We start from the raw sequence: 26,004 nt of genomic DNA, 5'->3' as shown, positions 1-26,004 counted from the left end.
CGCACGTCCCCCCCACCCCTAAGAGGATCGCCCCCCCTCGAAAGTTTGCGTTGCCGCGAGCGCCTTTTGTCTCGGAGCGTCGGGCCCTTTTCAGCGCCCCCTTTTGATGGTCAAGTGCGCCTTGAAAATTGAAATGATTGAGGTGCTTGAAAAACCCGGCTCAACCCGATCAGAGGGGCCTCCTTTTGTTCATCTTGCTAATCAGAAGTTTCCTGTGTGTGTGTGTGTGTGTGTTGCCGCCACCGCCGCCATTGCTCATGAAACTCAATAGGCCCTCAAAAGCGGCTGCGTCCATGTGAAGATGATGCCTTTGATCTGTGACAACAACACGCTTACGAACGAAAGTCTCTGTCGGCCGCAGTGGCTGCTTCAGGCTGACTGAGGTGTGTGTGTGTGTGTGTGTGTGTGTGTTTCTATGATGGAACAATACTGCAAAGAAGCGTCTCAAAATACAAGGACGACGGAAGTCAGCAACAAAATTGAAACAGATTTTGTTTTGAAATAATGAGTAGAAAATCTGGCCAGAATTTGAGGGTTTCACTTTTTTTTTTTTTTTTTACTACCACATGTGTGAAAAATAGATAGCAGGAGTAGGAAAAAAAGAATCAGTACCGCTAATGTCCTAAAATTCTGGTTCTCTGAATCTAAAAATCTTTTTGTGTAAGAAAGCACAAATCTGCCCTTGTCGCTTTGTTGCTACATTCTGGTTTCCTGCTGCTTGTCTCAACTAGTAGTCATGTATTATTTTATTTTCATTATTCAACCACCGTGCAATATTAGCATCATGACTTTGTTCTAAACAACATTTTTCTAAACGTTCCCCACTTCACGGTAAACAACCCTTTTTTTGCGGATCAATATTAGCGTGTTTGTAATGACGGGTTTGTCATATTAGCTTTAAGATTACAGTCTTAAGTCCGCCCTCACAGAGCTGTTTGCAGGTCTGAATGGCAGTTTGTGTTTGTGCAAATATTTTTGTCGCCGAGCACGTGACACTGTAAAAATATAGGTGACCGACTTCTTTCAAACACGGCAAACACTGAGCTCCTTTCAAAGCAAATGTTGAATTTGTAAATGAATTGCGCCGTTGTGCAAATAAAGAGTTTTTTTTTTTCTCTCTGCCTTCAATACAAACAAGTCTGTATTAGCCTTAAAGCAGCTGGCAAAAAAGCTTTATTTTTCAAATGAGTGTCTTTACATTGCTTGTTTTGCTGATCTGGGATTTTTCCCAACGTTCACTCATCTATGCGAGCCACAAGCCATTTGCAACTTGCCGCCGGCTGCTGAGAGTCTGTTTACATAACAAATTCCATGTTGCCTTTTTTTTTTTTTTTTTTTTTTTTTCTGGCAACGTGCAGCGAACAGGGAATCTCACGTTTATTTCGGGCGGTGGAACCAAAGGGGTTTGCCGGGATGTAAGAGTAGCTGTGAGAGCTGCAGCCGCTGTATCACGCACCGCCAAACAAAGATCTCAAGCATGGAGCTCGTAGGATCCTCGAGGCGCTCGAATCCCTCGGCAGGGTGGCGGCTCGCCGACGGGGAGATCTCACAGTGACTAATGTAAAAATTACAACCAAGCGCAACAAGATTCCTCCATGAATCAAGTGATGCTCAGTTTGAGAGTCGGTGTGAAGGTCAAAGGTCTGACTTTGAACCTTTTTAGGCTTTTAAAATTATACTTGAGGGAGGCTTGGAAAAAAAGGAAAAGAAAGTCATAATGGCCTGAAATTAAAATATAAAGAACATTGAAGATCAGACTTTGGTAAAGGTCAAAGTCCAACATTTTTTCTAAATTCATTCGGCGAACTTTCAGATGAGAAAAGTCAGTTTACTGGCCCTCTGAGACTTAAATCCCTTGCAAATCCAAACCTGTAGACGCTCCAACGAAGCATCAGTTGTAGCAGGAAGCTAAAACTGAGCGTGTTTGTCCAAGGCTGTAAACAGAGGGCTAAATTTATGTTTTCTGGAGATTTAGAGGTTTTTTTTGCCTTGTTGTGTTTTGTCTGCGAATTAATCGTGCGGTGCAAAATCAACACCTTGCAACGGGTATGACGGGACTTTTTGGGGTGTTTTTCTATTTACTCCCTCAGAAAACGTCTCATTACGGCTTTGGGAGATCGAGGAGGAAGGTGTGGCACGCAGGCCTTAACGTAGCATTCATCAAACTTTACCGCAGCCTTGTGTGTGTGTCGGGGAGGGAGGGATCTCTTCCGGGATCTCACGCCACTGACGTCTTTTGTTATGAGAGCGCTCGAGCGTCAGGAGTGACACACTGTGTATTAAGTGCAAGTTTTATAAACAGGCCGTCAAATCCGCTCGCTGCCGAGGCCGCTGGCCGCGTCTCCCACGCTCACCTCTAGTGCTGGGCCCCGGCTTTACTCCTCCTGCTACACCACGGAGCCACTACCCGACACTCATCCTGCAAGTCCCTGCGCTATTTGTCTTAACCCCCCTGCCCGTTTACCCCTGTGATTTAAGCCGTCTGCTGGAAATCCACACCGTGTCGAAGGACGTTCCAGAAGCGTCTCGCAGCTGCGTCCGTGTAATTCCTGAACGCAGTCACACACACGCGCACGCCGGACAATTAACGGTCTCAGAGTCACCTCGGGCTTTAGCGGACAGCCGAGCGCTCCGGCAGATAATGTGTCTCGATTGCGTTTCGGCCCCGGAACGCGGCGGTGTCGCGCCGTCGCGATGGCACTCGAAGTTTGTTTTCCCCCGCCGCGGCGGAGCGGAGACGAGCAGGTGTAGCAGCGGCACGCCGCCGCACTCTAACGCGAGACCCTCTCGGCTCTCCGGAGGATCACTCCTGCTTGCGTAACGCCGCAAGTCTTGAGTGTCGTGTTGTTTTTGTCGTCAGTGTACGGATATGCAGTAGGCCGCACGCTTCCGTGACACCAAAGGGCGCTGCTGTCGTTCCTCTGAATACAAATGAGGTTGTTGATGTTTGCACCTGTGGAGGCCACGCTGGGCCGGCGACCAGATGTTTATTAAAGCCTGATTTACAATCTTTGAAGATGCATGGGTCTTTAATAGATGTCTTGACATATTCCTGTTTTGACGGGGAAAAGTACGTCTTTGTCATTAAAAATCAATTCCTAAATGAATGCAAAAACAGGATCACTTTAATGGATACACACACATCAGATTCAATGATTGATCCAGCAGAGCGCTTAGGTTGCATTCCGAAGCGCTAACAGACCTGAACGGCGCTGAAGGAAACAATGGCAACTTGTTTCCAACGGCGCTTTAGAAAATGTGTGTTTTTCGCAGCTTAGCGAGACGGCTTCCAGGTCAGTGCTTGTCACACGTAAACGCCAGATCAGATTAAACCTTATCCCATGTAAACAGTCCACCCGGAATCACCACTCAGCAGGATTTTAAAGATTCTGTGTCTAGGATTTGGTGGCATCTAGTGGGGGGAAGTATTTTGAAAACAAACCTACATCCAGAATGATCAAGTATAGCCTTGTTCTATTAGCCGTGTTGTCACTGGTTGTGGTCGTGGTTGTCTGAGCAACCTGCCCTGCAAAAGGTGGCTTTCCTTCAGCATCATTTGGGAAGTTGATGGAAAAAGAATCCTTCTTTTGTGTCTTTCTGTAACATGCAGCGTCCACTCACAAAATAAGTCAACAGCAGCATTCACAGCGCGCCTGGTGTAACCGGGTTGCCGTGTTCTGACAGGGGCCGTTTTGCATTCACTGCAGCCGTTCTCACGGTTAATAATACCGTAGCTGTGCTCACTGGCCTGGTATTGGACGCTGCCACGGCCAAATAGAAGAACAGCTGGAGCTGCGTTTGCCAGACTATTGTATTGTGCGTGTGTGTGTGTGTGTGTGTGTGTGTGTGTGTGTGTGTGTGTGTCTGTGATGCAGATCACAGGAGGTTTCTCAGCGCCAAATAAAAAAGCATTAAATAAGAATACTGCACGTGAAAAAGTGCAGTGAGATGTGCAATGACTCGTCCTTCTGCTCCAACCATCACCCGAGTGTAAGTCTGTGATTGGCCTTCACCTCTTCTTCTCAGGGACGTTCTTGTCGGAAAGACTCAATTGTAACACAACTGTAAATACGTATGTGTGTAGCTTTTGCGAGACCAGGCGGGGAGCCTGCGTGTGTGCGTGCGTGTGTGCATTTGGAAGAGGGAAGGCCGAGGGAGTTGGCAAAGTGCAAGGAGGAATTATCACCTGGCCTTATTGAAATAGGCTGCCGCTGTGACTGAGCTCAGATCAGCAGCTCACAGATTCGCAGCGTGCGAGCTACCGACGGCGCTTTCAGCAGAATCGGAACCAGCTCCGGAGAGCAGAACCGCTTCCAGCTCGGTTTTACTTCTCGTCTGGAAAATTCAGTATGATTCGGAGTCTCATCCCATCCCGTCACCATGGTGGAACCATTTGCAAAGAACCTGCTGCCTCCTCGACGTCTTTCAGCGTGGACCACTAATGCGGAGCGAACTGCCACTCCTGTTTTTCGGAGATTCGCACTCGACGGCCTCAGGTTGCGTGCCGCTGCTTGAGGGCTGACCTTTCGGCCGAGGATGGATCCCTGGGACTCGGACTCGGAGGATTCGTGCGGCTGGGGCGACTCCTCCGAAGAGGCGTCGTCACCGGAGGAAGACGAGCGCCACGTCAAGTCCGATACAGAGTAATGCCACTCAGGCGGCGCCCTCGCTGTCCTGCCCTTGCCATTTATAGAGTGATGGGGTGTCGAACGAGTCTCGAGTGCTTCTGTCATTTCAGCTCGATTATAAGTCTGGAATACTAACATCTGTTTTAACAGATACCAGTGATGTTTTCACGGTAATCATGAGATCAAAACTGCTGCTGCTGCAATTGTTTCTGATTGTTTGTTTGTTTATTTTGTATGCAGGGAGGACATCAGGACAGCCAATGTCATCGCAGCAGAGGAGGTCACCTGTCTTGTCATTGATAGAGAGTAAGTAGCATGACATTTATAAAATTATTGTTGTTTTTTTGTTACAAAAATGTATCTGATTATAACGAGTAAAGACAGAAATCTGGTAAAAATGCTCATGACTCCAACTCAAGTCGTCATTTTCAATCTTGACAGGCCTCAATCACTGAAATACTTTAACATTTTGTTCCTTGAAATCTTTTTTTATCCTTTGCATATATAAACTAGGATCTTTATCGTTCAGTCTTAAACAACTCGAGGTGGAGGACGTGCGTCAGCTCGTGTTACGACTCTAAATCAGCACAGAAAGCATCGCCTTGGAAAACAGCAGACACGGCTCCCGTGTTGTGTTCAGGCGTCGACTCATTCTGACGCAGATGTCGGCGATTCGAATCCTTTGGGCTTGTTTGTCCGAACGAGTCAAAGGAGGCCGTTGGGGTCGTCGTTTTTTTTTTCCCCTCCTCCTCTCCCCGCGTCCTAAATCTTTCATCGAAGAATTTACGCTGCTGCTAAAAGTGTGCGGGAATGACAAATGAGGGCCATTATTCATCGCTATTAGTCAGGAGATTATCAGAGAGTACATCTATATTTCCTTTCGGCTTCACGGCGCTCTGAGCTAATCTGGGGCTCGGTTGGAAGCTGGCGCCTTGTCGGAGATTTCATTTGGACGTTTATTGTGTTTTTCTTTTCTTTTTTTTTTTGTCCTTTAATGCGTAAGTAAGATTGTAGCCGGTGGGAAACGGAGAGTGAGGTGGGTGAGGGGCGGGGCCAGACGGTGTCGGCTTACTCCCTGCGGCCTCCGGGAACGGAACGCAAATGCACCATCGTCAGTGATCCTCAGTGAGTCATCCAGCTCAAGTGATTGCTTCGGTTTTTTGTTTTTTTTTTCTTGTTACATCGCCTTACACACAAATACCTCCGAAACACATGTACACACACACCAAATCGACCCGACCTCCGAGCACCTCTCGTCCACGTGTTTTGTGTACATGCAGTTTAACCAGCGGGACAAGGAGACCTGGAGAAAAACGAGGCCGCTCGTACAAACGAGAGAGCGGAGGATAAAAAGTGAAAGCTGCGGGGTGTCGGCAGCTCGGCGCAACAGACACCGCGAGCAGATAAACATTTAGACGGTGGGTGGTGGGAGGGGGGGAGGGGGGCGGCGAGGGGAAATGGGGGAGGAGGGCGCTGAAAACGGCTCCGCTCGCAAGGCATTTGGGTCTCAGCGGGAGAAGAACAGCACGTGTGTTACATCTTCCGACAGCTTGATGAGCTCGGAGAGGACGTGGCTCCGTTCCACCTCGTGGATGTTTGGAGTCCTTTTGGCGTTCGCACTTTACTACAGTTCCAAGACGGAAAATAAAATAGGGGATTTATTATTTTTTTCCTTTGCTAGATTCTTCCCCGGGGGCTGCTTTAAAAGGGTTTTCATTCCTTACACTTCATAATTGTGTTCTCCTGTTGTTATTTTTTTTGACAGTCGGTTGTTACACGGGTTTTCATTACAGATGCTCGGCTCTTCTGACTTTCCCGTGGGGAGAAAAATACACGATTTGCCTTCTCACAGCAAAATAATATTGCGTATTGCCCCTTTAAAAGATTTACTCCCACAGCTATCTCACTATTTTATACCTCCACGTCGCAGCTCTGACTTCCTGTCTGCACCCGGTGTTTTTTTTTTTCTCTCTCTAAAAGCAGACTGATGAATATTTAAAAGGCTGTCTGTGTGTTTTTACGGCAGTCTGCCCCATGAATTTTTTTGCCTTCTGCTGGTACGGATCACCTGAGGCGTGCCGTACAAACCGCTTCATTCCCACCGACTAGAATCCGTTTGGTCATATGTGTTTCGCTGTGGGCTTGGAAAAAGGAAAAAAAAGAAAAAAAAAGAAAAAACTGCTTTCTCCTGTACTGCTGTTGTAAGGAGAAAAAAAAACAACACAAAATATTTCTGCCTGTTTTTCAGCTCTTTCAAGCACATGATTGGTTGTCTAGAGGACGTGTCCTGCAAAAGCAATGAGGACGCAGACGCCAAAGCAAAGTAAGACAGTGTGCACAAATTATTTTGCATGAGTGTACGTTTTTGTGCAAACTCTGTTTGTTTTTTTTCTCCCTTTGTGTATTGTTTTCATGAATGCATATTTTTAATATGCTGCACAACATCATCACTACACACCAATCTTGACATACAGTGAAGAAATGCGCTCCGGGTCACCTTGTTAATGTCTTTACATCTCTTAAATTTCTGGCTTGTCAGGCTGGAAAACAGAGGCCGTGACCCTTCTGTAGTCTGAGAAGTGAACATGCACTGTATTTACGGTTGCCGTGGAAACAAAGGAAGAGATGGCACAAGGCGCCTTTTTAATCAAGTGGGCATCTCGAGGTTCAAGCGGGGATGCGGCTGGCGCTGCGAGCCGAGGTGGAAATAGGGTGTGTGTGTGTGTGTGTGTGTGATAGAGAGAGAGAGATGGAAGGGAGGGTGGGGTTTTTTGACACTGCCTGGAAGCATCAGTCAGTTTTTAGCACATCGGGGGGGATTTAGTCAGCAAAGACAAGAACAGAACACCAGTGACTGCAGGAAAGAAGAAGTGAGGACAGAAAGAAGACGAGGCTTGCGGCTCTGCGCAGGTTCACCTCAGACAGCTGAAGTGTGACGAACAGAAAGCTGCTCTCTGCATTTCGTTCACCGCCGCTGATCTGTTAGCGCAGGCAAGTTAAAGGGACAGTTCCAAGGGTTTCACTCTTTTTCAAGTCGTGTGCCGCTGGCCACTGTGCCAGTGGAGCCTCTGATGACATTTTCAAGACCACGTCGCCGTCCTTGAGTTTCGCTGTGGGAAAGAATTCTGCTGAATGCCAACATAATGGAAACCTTTGGTGGAGATGCACTCAGGCGTACAAAAGCGACAGAAGGTGAACTTGTGTAATGCCTTCATGCTGTTTGCATGCTGACGTGCATACGCCTGGAAGACTGGGCCGTCTCCACCTGACTCAAAACAGCCATGTCACCAGCCAGTGTATAAATCAATCAAAAATTTAATTTGGACAGCGTGCAAACCAGGTGCATCTGCTCCTCAGGAGCTGGGAGCGGTCGTCTGATTGAAGGGTGGCTTTAATTCCTGGCTCCTTCAGTGCGTACCGTGACTTGTCTGTGGGTGAGACAATTAATCCTGATGTGCAGGTTGGCCGCTGTGAAGCAGCCTCCACCATCGGCATGTCAATGTATGGGTTAGTTTGTTTTCTAGCAGTTGACTTTATTAAAAATAATATAGACAAAACATTCACATTTTCAGGTGAACCAGCTCAAAAATAACCATAATCGGGTTTACTTAAGTGAGGAATTCAAATTTTCAGATGAATTGCCCCTCTAAGGAATAATTGATTCGGCGTGAGTATTCTGGGACTGCTCTCTGGTCCGTGCACATGACATTTGCTGGGTGTTTTTCTTCTGTGGAGAGGATCCGCTCTGGCTCTTCCAGAGGTTCCTGGCAACATTTGTTGGTTTTTCCTGCCTTGGATGTCAGCTGGAGGAGCAGATGATGTTGTTTCCTCTGCAGCTTGCGAAGCCCACAGAGGTGATGAGCTCCTGGCCTGCGTAATTAAAGCGACTTCACACGAGTACAGGAACTAGCTCAAAAGATGAAGCCGCTCTCCTTCCCTCTGCTCTCCTCAAAGCTGCTATTTTCACCCTGATTATGGCAGCTTTTCTTCTGCATTGTGTGTGTGTATGTGCGCGGATTTGTGTGTGTGTGTGTCCCTTCCAGTCCAATACATTTTTATTTCCCATTGAATAAAGTCTGAGTCAGGACCCCCGACTGATAAAAGAGGTCTCTAATTGGTCGTAGTGCATCGTCACAACGCAGCAGTGCTGGAGCAGCAAAGCAGCGCCGCAGCTGCTCCCCGAGTGGCTGACAGATCTCTTCTTTTAGGACCAGCTCCCCGCTCGGTGCTATACGCGCACATTTTGATCAGGCCTCAGCGTCCTCTCTGCGGGGGGAGGAGTTTTATGCAGTGTCGGTCACTTCTGAGGTGCCTGAGTTCTTTCTTTCTGCTCAAACATAAAGTAAAAAGAAACAAGTTAATCAGGGGGATACAAACTAAAAAATGAAGACAAGCATGTTCTTTTGAGCCCATTCTCTGTCCAGATGATAGATGGATAGATAGATAGATAGATGGATAGATGGTTGACTTTTCATTATATATTTGTCTGTATGTACATGCAAATATACAGCAAATAAATACACATGTACAGACATATCTATCATATATATGTCAAAATATTTGTGTATATATTGACATATATATATATATATATATATATATTTGTATATGTATAAAATCTAATCGTATTAACTATTGAGACCATTAAATAACATCCAGATGGGAGCAGGTCAGCAGGTGCGAGAGGTCTGCAACACTGTACTGAACGTTCCTGTGTCCTCCGCTGTCATATGGACTGCAGAGCACTTTGGAAAAACAAAGTTAAAACAAACAAAGTGTGGCACAAGGACGGCGAAGCAAAAATGCAGGTCGGAAAATAATAGGCGATGAGGAAAATGCCTTAAAAGGAAGAGTAACAGTCAGGGGAGGGGGAAAAAAAGTTTAGTCTGTCTTTAAAAGAAAACAGAAAATTAATGAAAACATTGACTCACTTGGTCTCGGTGTGGACCTGAAAGAACAGAAGCAAAGGACATGAGGGAAATGGTGCGCGCGCGCGCACACACTCACACACACACACACACACACTTGTAAAAACACTTGGGGATTGCATCACTCGGTATGACCTCATCCATTTACCGATCACTCAGCGAGGTGCTTCTTGATCCTTCAGCCAACAGAATAAATAAGGCAGCATTACTCGAGTGTCACTACTGGGGGCCTCAGCGTCGAGGTGCCCGCCGAGTGTTTACGGCACAGCGTTGGATACGGCCAGCTCCTTCGTCGGTTTACATCCAAGGTCATCGTTCAGGCGTCTATTTAAAGTGGATGTAAGGTCCGAGTCCCGCTGCGTCTGCCGGATGGTGTCATGTTGCCCGACTTCAGCCACTGACGCTCAGAAAAAAAAAAAAAAAAAAAAAAAAAAAAAAATCCATATTTGTATTTCTGTTACGTTTCCACTTTGTCAATATTTTCTCTCTCTCACTCTGCCTGTGTCCTTGGCTGGCTTCAGTCTGGGGGGGAGATGCTCGGTGTTGTTGTTGTTTTTGTTTTTTTTATCGAAACAAAGCAGTTAATGAGAATTATCTCCTGAATGTCATCAGCAAACTAAAGTGATGTTTCGATCGAAAAATAAAAGTTCCTCCTTATGCCGCAAAGTGGCGATACAATATTCAGCCCTGATGAGAGATTTTCACTCCATCAGCAGGCAGTTCACAGCTCAATCAGACTTCACGCTGGGATACGCTGCCATCTGCTGGCTCCTAGGCTTCATTGCATGTGTCCCTGTGCAAAAAGTAGTTCCCACTAGAGCGTTAGTGAACACAGACCCTCTTACATTTTGATTTTAGGCTCATGACGAAAAAACATTCTGCATTTTGTCGGATTGTCACGCATGCATGGAATGTCAACAGAAAAAAAAAAAAAAATCTAAATCCACCGCCGTGTGACACACTTAAGAAGCACTGCTTCAAACCAGACACGTGGCGTGTGTGGTGGAAAATTACCCTCCTAATTTGGCTGTGGTCGTCCATCGTTAACGGGGCGTTAACACCTCCAGCCCGCTTCTTCCTCTCCCCTCCTCTTCCTTTCCGCTCGCCCAATTTCCCCGAACCTGCGACTCACCTTGACATTTTGGTGATAATCCCGCCCGCTTTGCTAAGCAGGGAAGCGCTTTAGGACGCGCTGATTTTCACGGGCTGGCATCCAGACGGCACGAGGAGCGAATAAGACGGGAGGATTAATTGTAAAAAAAAAAATTCTTCCATGCCCCCCCATCACGAACCCCCCGTCACCAAAAATAAAATTCCAAACATGGGCTGCCCTGGTTACTAGCCTGCCTGCACGTGCCGTGCACTGCATCCATCGTGCAGGGAAAAGGCCTTCATCATTTCAGCTTGTGGTGGAAGCATTGAAGCTGTGTGTGTCAGAGATTCTCAGTTCCCACATCTCAGATGGCCTCATAAACTTGGTCCGGAAAGAGCGCCTTCAAACGGACGGCGGTATAAAAACAGTTGTGTTTTTACCCAGTGGGTCAGTGAATGTAACCATCTGCTGCTTTATAGGGAAGAAGTCTGCGGTTTTTCCAGGGGATTATTTCTGCTGTCTGTGACATGTTTACAGCTGTACTTAATGCAAGGTGAGGCGTGACATTATGGCGTCCCTCTGAGTGACCCAGATAGGTTCGCTGGACCGCAGATCTGTTCTAAGCCCACTGATCCAGAGTAGCACAGATGATACTGGATCAAACAATAACCCCCCTCCAGGAGACACGGGGCACCGAGGGATAAAGGACGAGCACGGGGACAGCTGAGTGGTGCGCGGCTAGTGTGACGGATGTTCTGTCCCGGGGGGAAACGGGGACGAGCTGGGGACAGGGTGTCGGTGAGGACAAGGTGGTGGGTTGGACCAGGCTCCAACACAAAAACGTCCTTCTAAGTACTCGCCTCACTCTTGAATGTCGTCTTTCATTGAGGCTGAAATTCAGCGCGCATTCGTTTTTACCGAAGTCTCTTTTTTATACAGGACTCTGACTTTCAGTGAACTTCTGCTTCTGTTGCTAACTCCACCTTTCAGAAAATGTTTGCTAGATTGCTTGTGATGTCACAAAGGGCACTCACACATTTCCTTACTTGTTGTTTGTTTGCACTTACACACCAACAGAAGGTCCAACAAAGCCTTAGATTTAGCAGAAAGTTTAAAAAAAAAACAAAAAACAAGTGTTTCTGCAGGAGGCTGTAAACAGAGGGCTAACTATGCAGCTCTCTGGAGGTCAAATGGATAATTAATGAGGTGATAGAACTCCACTGGGTCTAATTGTTGACTTTCTAAGATTTGGGGAACAGGTACGTTGTTGGAGTCTTAGCTTGTCGAAGATTGTAAACAGTATTTCTAATCTTGTTTATTTTTTACTTTCCAAGGTGCGAAGCAGAAAATGCCTTTTTCTCCAATCTCAACTTGGCTGATTTCAACATCATCGACACGCTGGGGGTCGGCGGCTTCGGTCGAGTGGAGCTGGTACGGAGCGCCGCGGCCCGACTATGACAAGAAATTGTTTGGTTATTTTGTTTGGGAAACGGGCTGTCCAGGTTGAGGTCATGGCCGGCTGTTCTTACATTTGTGTTCCCTCCTTTGTCCCCTGCCAACAGGTGCAGCTCAAAAGCGAGGAGAACAAAACATTTGCCATGAAGATCCTGAAGAAGCGACACATCGTGGACACGAGGCAGCAGGAGCACATCCGCTCCGAGAAGCTCATCATGCAGGAGGCGCACTCTGACTTCATCGTACGGTGCGTTCAGTGTTTCACAGTGTTGTTGTGAACCAGATGAAGATTTTTTTTTTTCTTCCTCCCTGATCTCAGCTTGAAGGTATCTCTTTTTTTTATTTTTATTCACAGGCTCTACAGAACATTCAAGGACAGAAAGTACCTCTACATGTTGATGGAAGCTTGTTTAGGTGGAGAGCTGTGGACAATTCTCAGAGACCGGTGAGCTGTTAAAACATTTCAGATTTTTTTTTTTTTTTGAACTCCTGGTGCCTGAAAGATCAGTCTGTGTTTTACTGATTACAAAAAAAACTGTACATAGTGCCCTCAGCCCCCTGAAAAAAAAAAAAAGCTTATTTAATTTATTTATTTAGCATTCTGCTGAAAGCCAGTAAAAATACACTGGCATACAAAAAAATTAAATGAATCTTTTCTTTTAGGTGGTTTAACGGCAGGCAACAAAAAAAAAAGTAGTATAGTTTTGTTTCAAGAGTAACACAACTATTCATAAAATAAAAAGTACAACCTAAAAAAACGGCAGTGGCAGGAGATCATCATACAACGTGGAAACAAACATTTCAATAAATAAAAGAAAATAACTTGACTCGACACAGTCATTGACTCTTTATGTGTGATACTCAGAGTCACGTGTAGCTTCGGCGATTAGCCGTTTTAGCATTCGCACACGTAGCTATCGCACACGTAGCTATCGCACACTCACTCATAATCACTGACACCTGTATATTTAACGTTTCACGCCACCTCCTGATGGCCGCACTTACTTTTAAGTCCTCACAACTCGCACCCGGCGGAACGATAGACTGCCTCCTGGTGGCAGCCATCCACAACAACAATATAACGGAGAACCCAATAGGTTTAGCACCCGGTTACAAATGTCATAGGTAAAAAAAAACAGCAACTTTTTTCAGAACTGTGTTTTTAGCGCAAATTGGTAGAATTAATTTTGCACAATATGGTCTAACACATTAATACGCTGCAGGTGAGCAAGTGACAAAAAGAAGCTCTTAAAATGCTGCGTACACCAAGTATTTGTACACTGTGTACACTGAGTATGTTCATTTTTCAAAACAAACGATGGCGCTAAATTTTGACCGTGCAAATCCTTCTCTCGCTCCCAGGGGTTCGTTTGACGACTCGACGACCAGATTCTACACGGCGTGTGTGGTGGAGGCCTTCGCCTACCTGCATTCCAAAGGCATCATCTACAGAGACCTCAAACCAGAGAACCTTATACTGGACCGCAGGGGCTACGCCAAACTGGTGAGACGGCAGCCTGGGGATTAGCCACGTTAAGAGGGAAAATGATGAATCGCGCTCTGCTCCCTTTGTGGCGGCAGCGAGGGAATCCGCTGACATTTGAAGGGCATTAAGTGGGAAAACAAAAGTGTGTTCAGTGCATTATATAAGTACACTTGAGGTAAGCCGAGTTCTGTGGTTTTTGGGGCGCTGCCATCTACCCCCCTACCAACCAACCCACCCTCTCGGCGCTTGTGTGGAGTGTGTAGATTTTGGCAGAGCGGCAACAAGCTGCAGGGCTTCTGGCTGCCGGGCCGTCGAGGAGGCTCAGTCCGCTGTGAGAGTGAGACAGGAATTAGTGTGAGAAGCCAAATAAATATAAACTGATTTCTGTTTTCCTGTCTGTTTTTTAACCCGTAGGTCGACTTTGGCTTTGCCAAGAAAATTGGTTTTGGGAAAAAGACGTGGACGTTCTGCGGGACACCGGAGTACGTAGCGCCGGAGATCATCCTGAACAAGGGTCACGACATCTCGGCAGACTACTGGTCCCTAGGGATCCTCATGTTTGAGCTTCTCACTGGCAGGTACGCACAGCCTGGACTTGCTAATGCAAAGCTGATTTTTTTTAAATTATTATTTCAATGCCTTAAAAATAAAAAAAATTGTTTTCTTTAATTCACTTATGACTTTTTCTGCCTGGACAGCCCTCCGTTTTCTGGCCCTGATCCCATGAAGACCTACAATATCATCCTGAAGGGCATCGACATGATTGAATTTTCAAAGAAAATCACCAAAAATGCTGCCAACCTTATAAAAAAGCTATGCAGGTGAGTGCCCCTCCTCGTGGACCTTTCGCTCAAGTTTGACTTCCTCTCAGAACTAATGTGTGTGTGTGTGTGTGTGTGTGTGTGTGTGTGTGACGGCCTTGCGCAGGGACAATCCTACTGAAAGACTGGGAAACTTGAAAAACGGTGTCAAAGACATCCAGAAGCACAAGTAAGAATCCCCGTGAATCAAAAACGTATTTCTCCCGAAAAAGTGCAACCGGTGGGGCGAGAACAGAACGTCTGACTCGTCTGCCTTTGGTGGCTGCTTTGTTTATTCTCAGGTGGTTCGAGGGCTTTAACTGGGAGGGTTTGAAGAAGGGCACGCTGACGCCTCCCATTATCCCCATAGTAAGTGCTGTTGCCTCCACTCATTGTATGTCGCGGGACGTGTTGTTTGACTTTACTCTGAGCGATTCCTTTTGTCCCTCTAACCAGGTCAAATCACCAGTCGACACAGGCAACTTTGACAGCTTCCCGGAAGACAATGAGGACCCGCCTCCCGACGACAACTCCGGCTGGGACGTCGACTTCTGAAGTCCTCCTCCTCCTAATCCTCCTCCTCTTCTTCTTAAACTAAACAACAAAAAAAAAAAAACAGCAAAAGAAATTCTTCTTTTGTTCGCTTGGAAGCCGCGGCTAAGTCGTTTCAAAAAAAAAAAAAAAGGATAACAAAAAAACTGCTTTAAAAAGATAAATACAAAAAAAATGAACGGAACGAGCGCATTTGGAAAAGACGACGGATGGCAAACCCTCTGGGTCACCGATATGCCTTTATTTCACTGTGGCTCCGGATCAAGCATTTACATCGGGACGGCTGTAGCACTCGGCCGGGGTCGGCTTCACACTCGGCTCTCACTGCGAAAGGCAAAGGAGGCGGCGGGATACGCAAGCGTACGCCGACCCTCCAGCAGTAGACGTTTGCGAAAAGAGGCTGGTTCTGAAGTCAGGAACATCAATTCTTAGGGAGGATAAACGACGTGACCGTCCACTCCTGAAGGAAGGACGACGACTCGTGTATTTATTTGTTTGTTTTTTGTTTGTTATGGTGAAGTCCCGTTCCTCCCCTCATCTTGGTTCGCTTCCACTTGAGACTGCGCAGAGGGTCAAAGTGCTCAAGACCAACCTGAATGTCGCCCCCTTCTGGCATCCATCCACGCTGCACGCGCACAGACACAAGTCTCTGTAAAAATAAAAAAAAAAAAAAAAAAAAAAAAAAACCCGCCCTGGCTCCCAATCGTACGCTGCACCTGGTGTCATGAGGGGGGCAGCCCTTCATCCAAAAGCACAAACGCTGTGCATTCAGTGCAGAGACGTGACTCATGAAGCGGCCTGCTTCCGATCTTTAACCAACCGCAGACACCGACGCGCAGCAAATGTCAGTTACCATGTGACGTTACCATCAGCCAGTGCGTCGGCACGCTCATGCAAACTCACAGAGCATCCGTAGATGAAGTCACACACTTTATTTCTCGTGCTTTGAAATGCTTTATTCGCAAGTATGAACGCTACTACACACCCTAAATGCCTCGTCCTCTCTCCACCCCTGTATAGTTCAGACTTAACTGTGAACATGGTTTAAGCGTCTTTGGTGCTGGTATTGATCAATTTTAATAAGCGATGGTGAGATGACAGTACTGGTTGTTGTTCTGTTTTTTTTGTTTTTTTGCTTTTTTAATTTGTATTGTGATTATTTTTGTGCTTGACTTCTTTCTAATGTACTTGACTCCTTCACCTTAACGATTGGAGACTTGTGTCAGCTTGTGACTTTTGGGTGAAATTTCTATTCCTTTATCACTCGATGCCGTGTTGGATTGTGCTCCGTGCTATTCCCGAGGCTAACGAAAAGTTTTTAATCCTCTCTTTCAATTATCGATAAAAAATGTTCTCTAATCTCTGCTTTTAAGTTTTTTTTGTTTTTTTTTTACTGCGAATACACCGTTTTGGCAATCTTTGAAAAAAAAAAAAGTCACCACGAAAACACTTCATCATCTTAGCACAATTTAGCACCACAGAGGCTAGCAGCAACTAGCTCGCGAGCCAGCTCATCAGCGTCCATGTCCCAAAGTCAGAGCTTGGAATCCGAACAAATGCAAGTGCCTTAAATCAACGGCATACAAATTTGAACATCACAAGTCCTTTTCAATGCTGCACGAACACATACACACCTCAGAAACGTGTTGTCTTAGATGGCTGCTTTCCCTCCCTTTTTGTGACTATTTATTACTGGCAGTAATTGCAGCGGGGGAGGAGAGTCATTTCCAAGCCATCCGATGGCTGACAAAAACGGTACACCGACACCTACTTGTAGTTTATGAGTAACCTCACAGGGATATGTATCGCCTGATCTTTGAAAACTGATACGGCTGCAATGATATGCTTTTCTTCACACATCTTGAATGGTCCCGAGACGTCAGCACACACCAGAGGAGCCATTTGTCACCCGGAAAGAAACGGCGCAAATGATTTGCAGTTTTTAACATCTAACAAACATGGGAAAGTAAAACAAAAACATTAGAAACACACACACACACACACATATATATATATATAACGTTGATGTTTACCCCGGCTGACAATCGATGGTGTGATAACACTAACCTTAATGCATTGCCATCCACGTTTTCTCGCTTTGCTTGAAGCAACGAAACAACACTGAACTGCTCCAGCCGCTCTTCATCCCAGGAAACCAAACCGACTGACTCTGAAAAATCTCTTCTCTGAGCAGGTTATGTTTTTATCACAAAGCCTTATGTTGTCCATCACTTTACGAACCACTGTTTTACAAGTCTTATATCAATCGCCTTCTGCAACGTTACCGGATGTTTGCCTTGTGTTTTGATGTTAATTCTGCTGTAAATTGTTTTTCTTTTGTTTTCAGAGTGCCACATGTAAGATTTTTTTTTAAAAATTATAGAGTAAAAAAAAACAATACTTTTGACTGGTGACTGTTCCTTGGTTATTTGATAGGGCTCTGCTTGTGTGGACGCAATGCCGTGCGCTTGCCACACGGGGGAGCTGCAGGTAAGACAAAGAAAGTCTCTTTCTGACGGGAACTGGAGGCTGAGTCCTGGTAACCAGTTGCATGGCGTCCACTGGGGCTGGTGTCTCAGCTCCTGTGCGCACTGCGGGACCTGGCTTCTCGGCTCGTAACAACAGGGTGACTGACACCTCCGTCAGATCAAAGAGGATCGAGACGCGTCAAAGAAGCTCACCTTACGCGCACTGACATGGAGTAAAACGGAGATAAAAGCTCCACTTCAAACGATAACGTGTCATTCATTCGCTCAAAAAAAAAGGGGGTGTCGGGGGAAAGAGACGGGTCGCTTCGGTGTGTTTGTCAGGTGTCGGGCGTCCTGATATGTGCACACGCACGTATACAACAACACTAAACCGCGAGCGGCCACATTGACGTCCCAAGTGCCGAGATGGAGCGCAGGCGCGTCTCCATGACGCACCTGGGCGCCGGTGCGCGTCTCCCCTCCTCGAAATGTGACAAAGGCGCGTTTTCGTAGATGAAAGATAAGGTCGCTGATTAGTTTGGGGGGGGGGGGGGGGGTAAACACATGTATTTGCTCATCTGGGCCGGGTGGGGTGGGGTGGGATGGGGTGGGGGGGGTGGGGGGAGACGAGACATATCTCAAAGTGGCGCAGCGTCAAAAGGGACCGACAGACAGATCAGAGCCGCCTTTAATCTCCAAGTGCCAGTCAACCCTGAAAGGCCTCGCCGCGGAAGTCCATTAATTCGGTAAACTTTTCGCACCTCTTAATGGTCTGCATATCCTACACATTGATGTCCGCCACTGGTGTAATGACGCACACTTTGGGGGGATAATTGCCCCGCTGGCTATCAGAGGGATCAAATGCAGTGGTTAATCGACGCGAGTCACTTCAATCAACGTCTTCACGCAACCACTTGAATGTCAAAGAGGGCTGGAATAAGCAGGCAGCTTTGAAGGGTGGCAGACTTTGGGGAAGGAACGCCCGGGATTGTGAGAGAGGGGTGAAACTGAAAACTGGGGGGGGGGGGGGGGGGGGGGGGGGGAGATCTTTTAAAATGATTGTTTTTTTTGTTTTGTTTTTAACTCTGGTCTACATTTAATTTTTTTTTGTCCATTAAAATCGTATGCAACACTTTGGAAAAATGAAGAAAAAAAAAGATTTTATGGATTATAGAAAAACTGGCAGCGACTATTCATCGATCGCCGTAGTAAATAATTATGAGGATAGCAGAACGGGGGGTGGGGGTGGGGGAGTCTGAGGTTTTAAACCTCTATTTGAACAATGGTGTTTATACAGTAAACCTTTACGAAAAACGCGATCAGGCTGTTATCTGAAAAATAAAAAAATATTTGATTTAATAATGACTGGGTTCACGAAAGTCCCGGCGCGTCGGCTATAATTTCCAACGTGCGTCACCGGGTGATGGACACGGGAGGCTCTGCGGTTCATTATCATTACACAAACATTGTGAAACGCGGTCCTGCGCGCGGAGAATAGACGGCCATTTCCGTACAGTGGGGCTCTCTTTGAAATTCCACCCCTCCGTCTTTGTTGTGCTTAGCGAGGGGCGGGAAGACAAACAGGTCCACATGTATAAAGAGATCATCCAGGGACCCGGCAGGCAGGACGCTCGGCAGCATCGTGTCGAAGAACACACACTGTCTCAGCGCTGCTGGATCAGGACTCGAGGCCCGCTTTGGACTTTGTCACCCAACTTCTTTCTTTTTTTTTTCATCACCAACGAGGAGATTTGCTTTGCTTTGCTTTGCTTTGTTTTGTTTTTTTCTGCGTGCTGTCAACGCATCCGAAGAGGAAAACAACAACAAACAACATGCAGATCCCGTCAATGCAACGCGCACTGCTTGCGTATCTCGCGCTCTTTGGATACCTCTGGGAAGTTTACGCGGGGACCGTCCCGGTGAACTCCAACTCCATCAAGAACTTGCCGGGGGTCTTCGGAAGCAAAGGCGCCGACACTGTCAGCCCGAGCCCGCGCACCTCCCCCTCGGGAGGCGCGGGACACAGATCCGCTGACACCTTGCAGGTAAATTCCCCGTCGCACAAAACTTGATGCCGTGCGCAACGGGCAATTTTAAGAAGTTGCGACCGATTTACGCACTTTTGCGAGGGACTTTTTTTTTCTTTTTTTCTTTCTTAATCTAATCGTGTTTTCCCCTTTCCAACAACGCAGCTGGCAGGTGTTTGCGCGGCTGACGATGACTGCGGAGGGGACGAGTTCTGCAGCGACGCCCGAGGTGTCTGCCTGCCCTGCCGGAAGATCCGCAAGCGTTGCTCGCGGGACTCCATGTGTTGCGCAGGAAACCGCTGCATCAACGGTAAGGAAGAGCTCCAGCCCGGCATAATTACAGCCATTTATGATTCGCGATGGCTGAGATCAGCTCGCTTGCCCGAGGTCACGCCGAAGGCAATCTGCGTATTTATCCACCCCCCCTCCCTCCGAATCCAACACTCAGTTTTCGTGCGCAACGGCAATTTTGTATCGCAAACAAAAACCCTCATGTTGTCTTCTCCTTCCTCTGCGATGTCTAGGTGTTTGCCAGGTTATGGACGTAGACGGAACAGATGCATCCATCGTCACCGGCTGGCACAAACACAACAGCACCGCGGAGCATCACACCAAAATGCCTCCAACTGCCCACAGCAATCAGCCTCATGCTGTGAAAGGTGCGCATCTCTTACATCATCAACTGTTTTGAGTCAACGCAATTACTCTCGTTTTCCCCTCCCAGTTGAACTCATCAATCTGCTATTCATTCTTTCCAGGCATGGAAGGCGACACCTGCCTGAGGTCCACAGATTGCTCCGAGGGCCTCTGCTGCGCCAGACACTTCTGGTCTCGCATCTGCAAGCCCGTGCTGACAGAGGGCCAGGTGTGCACGCGCCACCACAGGAAAGGCACTCACGGCTTGGAGCTCTTCCAGCGCTGCAACTGCGGAGACGGCATGACCTGCCGGCCCGACAAGGGGGAGAGGGACCACAGTGTCAGCAGGACTGCAGCACGGAATCTACACACCTGTCAGAGACGCTGACGCGGCTGCCTTTGGACGACACAGAGACAGAAACACACACACAAACACACACAACACACACACACACACACAGAAAAAAAAAAAAAAAAACAGTCAGACACTGACCAACAAGATTCCAGCCTTGCATTCACCTGAGATGCTGACAGACCAACACAGACACCCGGCACCCAAAGACATTCTTTCCTGCCTAAATTTTGCTGACACAAACAGCACCCGGAAGGATGGACCTGATTCCTGGGAAGCTGATACACCCAGAGGGATGCGACATTCGCGAGGCGAGCTGATCCGATTTCCCCCATCGGCAGATGGAGGAGATTCGGAAGTGACATTTCAGAAGTCTCGGGGAGATCGATGTATGTCGTCGGTAACGGCAGAGCTGTTTTGTTTCTCTTTTTATGGAACTTCAAGCCTCAGTTATTGCAGTAAATTACTGTATTGTAAATATTGTCCTGGAGGCGGCACTTAATTGAGCTAGTGATTTCTGTCTATTTGAGTATTACAGAGAGAAATGGTGCTGCATGCATTGTAAATGTGTTTATATATTGTTTTATAAGAAAATGTTATAGAAAAGCTGGATATATTTGTTTTATTAAACATCATGTGGTGAACGCACCTCTTCTCTTTCTGCCCTCATTTTGTCATCGGTACAGTTTGACACGAAATAGGAGAAAAGAAAAAGGTCTCTGGGAAAATAATGGGGCCTCGGTGGGGCCCAACAAACATGAACGCTGCTGTAGTTTATCCAATAGGGCAATTATTATTTGGTTTGGGTGGAAAATAGCTTCGACCACCGCTCCCCCATGGAAAGCAAGAGTTATTTAAGAAATTGCTCCCTGTTGTTTGGCCGTTACATATCAGCGGTTAAGGCTGAGTGGATAGTTTAAATGTTTGGCCCACATTGGCTTCTAGGACTCATTATTCTCAATTGCTAAAAAAAAAAAAAAAAAAAGTGGCACACGCTCCGTAGAGAGGGTACTTAACAACAAACTGTAGTGAGTCATTAAGTCTGGAGGCCACATCCTGCCAGAGGACGGTGCATCCAGGGTTGTGATGAGCATCAAAAACAGAGCAGGATGTGGCTGAATCAAATGATAACTACAAAAAAAAAAAAAAAAAAGGTAACAACAAAGTAGGTCTGGACCGGCGACTGTTTGGCCCCCACGACACTTTGGTGTTGCTGGCTGGTTTCTAATTATATCGTCCCTGTCTTCATGTGCAGCGGAGCAGATGGCTGGCTATCCAAACTAAAGCCTCTAATTACTTCATCGTACTCAATCTGCAGAAGGATTCATGAGATGAATTTCCAGCGCAGGACTTTTGAGGCAAGGCAAGCGGCTTCAATTCTGTCCCAATTTCACAGTGTGCGACCCAGTTGCTGCGCAACGGCTGTTCCATAATGAAGAGCCTCCGAATCGAGCCAGATACACCTTGAGTCCTGTAATTAGGGAAGCCCGGATTAAGGAAATGTGCGGAAATGACTAAACTCTGTATGCTTCAATCTGAGGCAGATTACCTCTCGCTGTTTACATCCAGCGAGTCGCACTTTGTTTGAGGAAGACAAAGTGAAGTTGACTCTGAGTCATGGGACATCAGCGGTCACAAATGTCTTAGTCACTTATTCATTGGCTGAGCTAAAGAATAACTCAGCCGTACTTTTTCTTGAGCGCAGCACAATGCATCAATAGTGCTGTATTTCACTCTGCTTTTTTTTTTTTTTTTTTTTTTTTTAATACTGTGTTGACAAATATCCACAAAGTATGCATATAAATGTAGCACAAAACCCGACACAAAGCTTCTAAAAATGTGTTATCATTCAGATGAATGTGAAAAAAATAGTAATAAAATTGCACGACGTGAGACACGAGAAGAATGACATCTCGAACCATAATGTTCGGTCATTTTGTTGATTATTGCTATTACTCACAGTTAAACTACAAACCTTATAATAGTATTTCTCAACTGGGGTTTTAGGCACCAGTGGCAAGGTGAAGGATAGATGCACACAAGTATTTTTGCAGACACGCATAAAGACACAGTCCATTTAAGACTATTTAGTGTCCACTCTTTGGAATAATTAAGAGTAATGGGAGCATTGTCAACAGCGCAACATACCGTGCAGGCTCAGCCAAGTCATGTTTGTGGGGGTCCTGGAATCTGTGTGTGTCTGTCTGTGCGTGTGCGTGTGTATGTGCGCGCTTGTCATCATTACTTCAACCACAGACTAACACAGGCCACAGGCATGTGTTCTAACTCCAGCAAAGCCAGCATGTGTGTGTGTGTGTGTGTGTGTGTGTGTGTGTGTGTGTGTGTGTTTGCGAGTGAGCGAGCGCATGTCAACAGGCAGCTACAGTGTGTTTAGTGCAGTGGTTTTCAAAGTGAGGGCTGTGGGCCTCTGGGGGGCAGCCAGGGGGCGCTAGGGAGAGAGGATAAGTAAAAAAAAAAAAATGCAAATTCATAAGTAAACAAATAAGAAGAGAGAATTATAAATTGGGAATTATCCAATATAATCTATTCATGTTTTAATCAACATTATTAAATATAATCCGTAATATATATTATAAAAATATTTCTCATTAAGCTAGCCTAGGTAGTGCAAAATTGGCAGGTTTGTGACAAAGTTTAGTCACCTAGAACCTGGGTCTATGACACTCAGAGGTCCAACCCACTGAGCTGTACACTCCTTGATTGATATCTAAGTACCTCAATCATGCGTAGATAGCCACAAAATGTTGGGTGAATTCCAGTTTACACAAAAAGGAATCAAACTAGAAATTCTGCAAACAGGATCCCGCTTTCTCGACTTCTTTTTCAATTTCCAAGCGCTTCACCTGTCAGCACTGAAGACGTGCTGGTGGTGAACAACGCTGACAACCAACTACGTGACCAAAGGAACAAATCTCAGTGCAGACCAGATCAAATCTTAACGAAGTTACACTTATATACTCTCTTATTGGGAGGGTTCCAAAAAAAATTATTAGTATCATATGAGCCTCAAACACTCAGAAGAATCAAATCCAGGTCCCACACATGACAGTCAGTGGTTTTAACCCACTGACCTATCTACACCTCTTCACATTGGACTGATGAGGTATATAAGTACACCAAGCATACATAGATGGGAATAAAATCTTGGGTATCTTTGGGAAAAAAAGTCATACATTCTACTGTTGTTTTTTGGGGGGCCAAAAAAAATGTCCCAGGTATGACTGTTATATAATGATTTATCAAAAAGATTGATACAATGCAAAATACCAACATGTCAAAAAATCAGTTACACTGTATGCTGACGATTTTTTTAGAAGGGTCAAAAAATGTAAAGACTCAGATGAGCCCAAAACTCACAGGAATGACTGTTCTATTATAGTTAAGCACAAAAAAAAAGAGGGGGGTTAAAAAAATTAAAAGTCACGGATCAGCTGTGTAATACGTAAAAGACAAGACAAAACTGTTGATTTTTTTTAGGGGGAAAAAAGGTTAAAGACTCTAATGTGCCCTGGAGAAAAAGCAACAACAATGACACAAAAAAAACAAAACACCGTCCACCAGCCAAAAAGAAACACACAATCATGTCCCTGCATGTCATCTTGCAGCCATTACGAGCACGCAAACACGGATACACATGTCCACACATGAATACAAACGCTGATGCAACCTCAGAGCGGGCTAATCGCGGGGTATGACGGGCCAGGAGTAATGGTGCACACGCGCCCACAATGACATTCAATCCATTTAGGTTTCAATATTGGCATACCAATAACAAAATCTTTGCTGCCACAGCCGCTTGTGCCGCAGGATCTTTCTTCAAATACTGTAAACATGTAACGCGACCACGGTAAACATTGAACTTAGCAACATAAATGCTGACAATGTTGGAAAGGCCACAAACATGTTTTTGTTTTGTGTTTTTTCACTCCAACAATGGTGACACAGTTTAGGCGTTAAGTAAATAGCACAGTCTTGAATAACTCTCTCTCACACACACACAGACACACACACACCGGGCATGATGGATTGGCCTCCTTTAAGTATGTTATCATAACACTTGACAAGCAATGAAAACCCATTAAACTTGCTCGCCCTGGTGACTTAATGTCTGCTATCTCCGCTCGCAATCTGAGAGCCGTTCTGTGCGCACCCGCCATTGTTCATTCAAACGCAGCTGTCGAAATTCTTGGGCACACATCGCCGAGCTAACAAAAGTCGTGAGTGACCCGTCGAGGATGAAAGGTAAAGGAATGAGGCAGTGCACACACAGGGAACACATGTTATTTTGTCAGATGAAAGAGACTGCGTACGTCTACGCCGAGCATTTGGACCGCAACCAAGTGCTTGAACAAATAACATCTCACAGTGACATGTCGTACTGCAGAGCCCTGGCACTGTTTGCCTGATAGAAGAAACAATGCTCGCCATTCATCTTTGTGGGATGAGTATCTACTTGATTGAGCAACAAGGGGAAATCTTGCCGTCTTTGGGAAATAATTATTAGACAAAGGGCGACTCATTCAGCACAATGCGGCTAAGTGTGTGTGTGTTTGTGTGTGTATGTGAAGGTGGGTGGAGAACAGGTTTGTCCCACTGATTTCAGATCTGGGTGACTTCATTGGATGTTGATGTCATTGTGCACTTTGCGTGTCAGGTTACAAAGTTATTCCGCCCTGATGGTTATTCTCGTCCTTGATCTAATTATATCACTTTGCTTCCTTCTCAAATTTTTTCACACGACTGAGAGTAAATCCTTTGATCTTTCTTTTGGACCTGTCCAGACGAAACCAGGTCTCGCTGTCAACACAAAGCTTTAGTGTAAATTTAGGCTTTCTGTTTTCAATGCCTGAAGCTGCAACTTTTTTGAAACCGGTTCCAGGGTTCTAGGTAAATCTGAAGAAACTGCCTTTGCAGATTCATCTGAACAGAAACTGGGCACGTTGTCTCAAATCCCCCACATGGCTGAGAAGAAGCTCCGAGGCATGTGCCAGCGCCACAACAGGTCTGGCTTATATACAGCAGCTGTCCTGTGTTTTTCTTTTCTGGACATTAATGTTTTTGGAGTCCATGTTTACGCAAAGCTTTTTGAAAATGGTAAAGAAAAAGTCCTGTCTCTAGCCTTATTTAGTTGACCCATATCGCTGGAGTCACTTGGTTTAGCACTGTGTTGTTGTTTACAATCTATTTTTTTCTATGCTAAATATGAAAGATGCATGTCTTCATACCGTCAGTGGGACGGACACAGCTTCAGTCCCTGGCCAGTGTTAAAGGGTTTTGTGTTAAAACTATGCTCCCTTTTTGTTTTGTTTTTTCCTCCCATTTCTTGGCAAAGACCAATGCCTGAGTTGCCCGCAGCACTTTGAGCAACTTCCACAAAAGAATTCAGAGAGGCACAACTCAACGTGTAAGACATCAGCATGCATGCATGCCATGCCATGCCTGCGCACAATCTGTCCACTTCATAAGGACCTGGGTGAGGCTTTCTGTGGTGGCCGTCAGGCCCAGCCCGTCTCACCAGACTGGGCCGCGGCACTGGGCTCTCTTAACCAGGGCAGGCC

The 26,004-nt window shown here is 46.1% G+C and overlaps 2 protein-coding genes across 3 annotated transcripts in view; both read left to right on the top strand.

Moving 5' to 3' along the window:
* Positions 1-17,310, top strand: part of LOC142896574 (cGMP-dependent protein kinase 1) — an 85,774-nt gene extending 68,464 nt beyond the window's left edge. For both annotated transcript variants that reach the window (XM_076038307.1, XM_076038306.1), the window contains exons 8-18: positions 4,869-4,934; positions 6,877-6,951; positions 11,984-12,080; positions 12,212-12,351; positions 12,460-12,549; positions 13,467-13,608; positions 14,005-14,168; positions 14,289-14,411; positions 14,518-14,580; positions 14,693-14,759; positions 14,847-17,310. In XM_076038307.1, the coding sequence (XP_075894422.1) occupies positions 4,869-4,934; positions 6,877-6,951; positions 11,984-12,080; positions 12,212-12,351; positions 12,460-12,549; positions 13,467-13,608; positions 14,005-14,168; positions 14,289-14,411; positions 14,518-14,580; positions 14,693-14,759; positions 14,847-14,945 (1,126 nt within the window). In that variant the 3' untranslated portion in view covers positions 14,946-17,310. The remainder of the gene's footprint in view (positions 1-4,868; positions 4,935-6,876; positions 6,952-11,983; positions 12,081-12,211; positions 12,352-12,459; positions 12,550-13,466; positions 13,609-14,004; positions 14,169-14,288; positions 14,412-14,517; positions 14,581-14,692; positions 14,760-14,846) is intronic.
* A 1,801-nt stretch (positions 17,311-19,111) lies between these two features.
* LOC142896611 (dickkopf-related protein 1-like) lies at positions 19,112-21,072 on the top strand. The gene is made up of 4 exons (XM_076038390.1): positions 19,112-19,455; positions 19,603-19,747; positions 19,962-20,096; positions 20,196-21,072. The coding sequence occupies exons 1-4, from the start codon at positions 19,243-19,245 to the stop codon at positions 20,459-20,461; spliced, it is 759 nt and encodes a 252-aa protein (XP_075894505.1). The 5' UTR covers positions 19,112-19,242; the 3' UTR covers positions 20,462-21,072.
* The last annotated feature ends 4,932 nt before the right edge of the window (positions 21,073-26,004 follow it).

Source organism: Nelusetta ayraudi, unplaced genomic scaffold (genome assembly GCF_046127955.1).
Source record: "Nelusetta ayraudi isolate G7.1 ecotype Tasmania unplaced genomic scaffold, CSIRO-AGI_Nayr_v1 ptg000056l, whole genome shotgun sequence".
In the NCBI taxonomy this organism is placed as follows: Eukaryota; Metazoa; Chordata; class Actinopteri; order Tetraodontiformes; family Monacanthidae; genus Nelusetta; species Nelusetta ayraudi.
This window is presented reverse-complemented; position numbering and strand designations above follow the sequence as displayed.

Bases quoted from the DNA above. Each gene is read 5' to 3' on its own strand.
- LOC142896611 (XM_076038390.1), top strand. From the start codon at position 19,243: ATGCAGATCCCGTCAATGCAACGCGCACTGCTTGCGTATCTCGCGCTC. The intron at 19,456-19,602 runs GTAAATTCCCCG...CCAACAACGCAG, and splicing joins GATCCGCTGACACCTTGCAG to CTGGCAGGTGTTTGCGCGGC. The intron at 19,748-19,961 runs GTAAGGAAGAGC...TGCGATGTCTAG, and splicing joins AGGAAACCGCTGCATCAACG to GTGTTTGCCAGGTTATGGAC.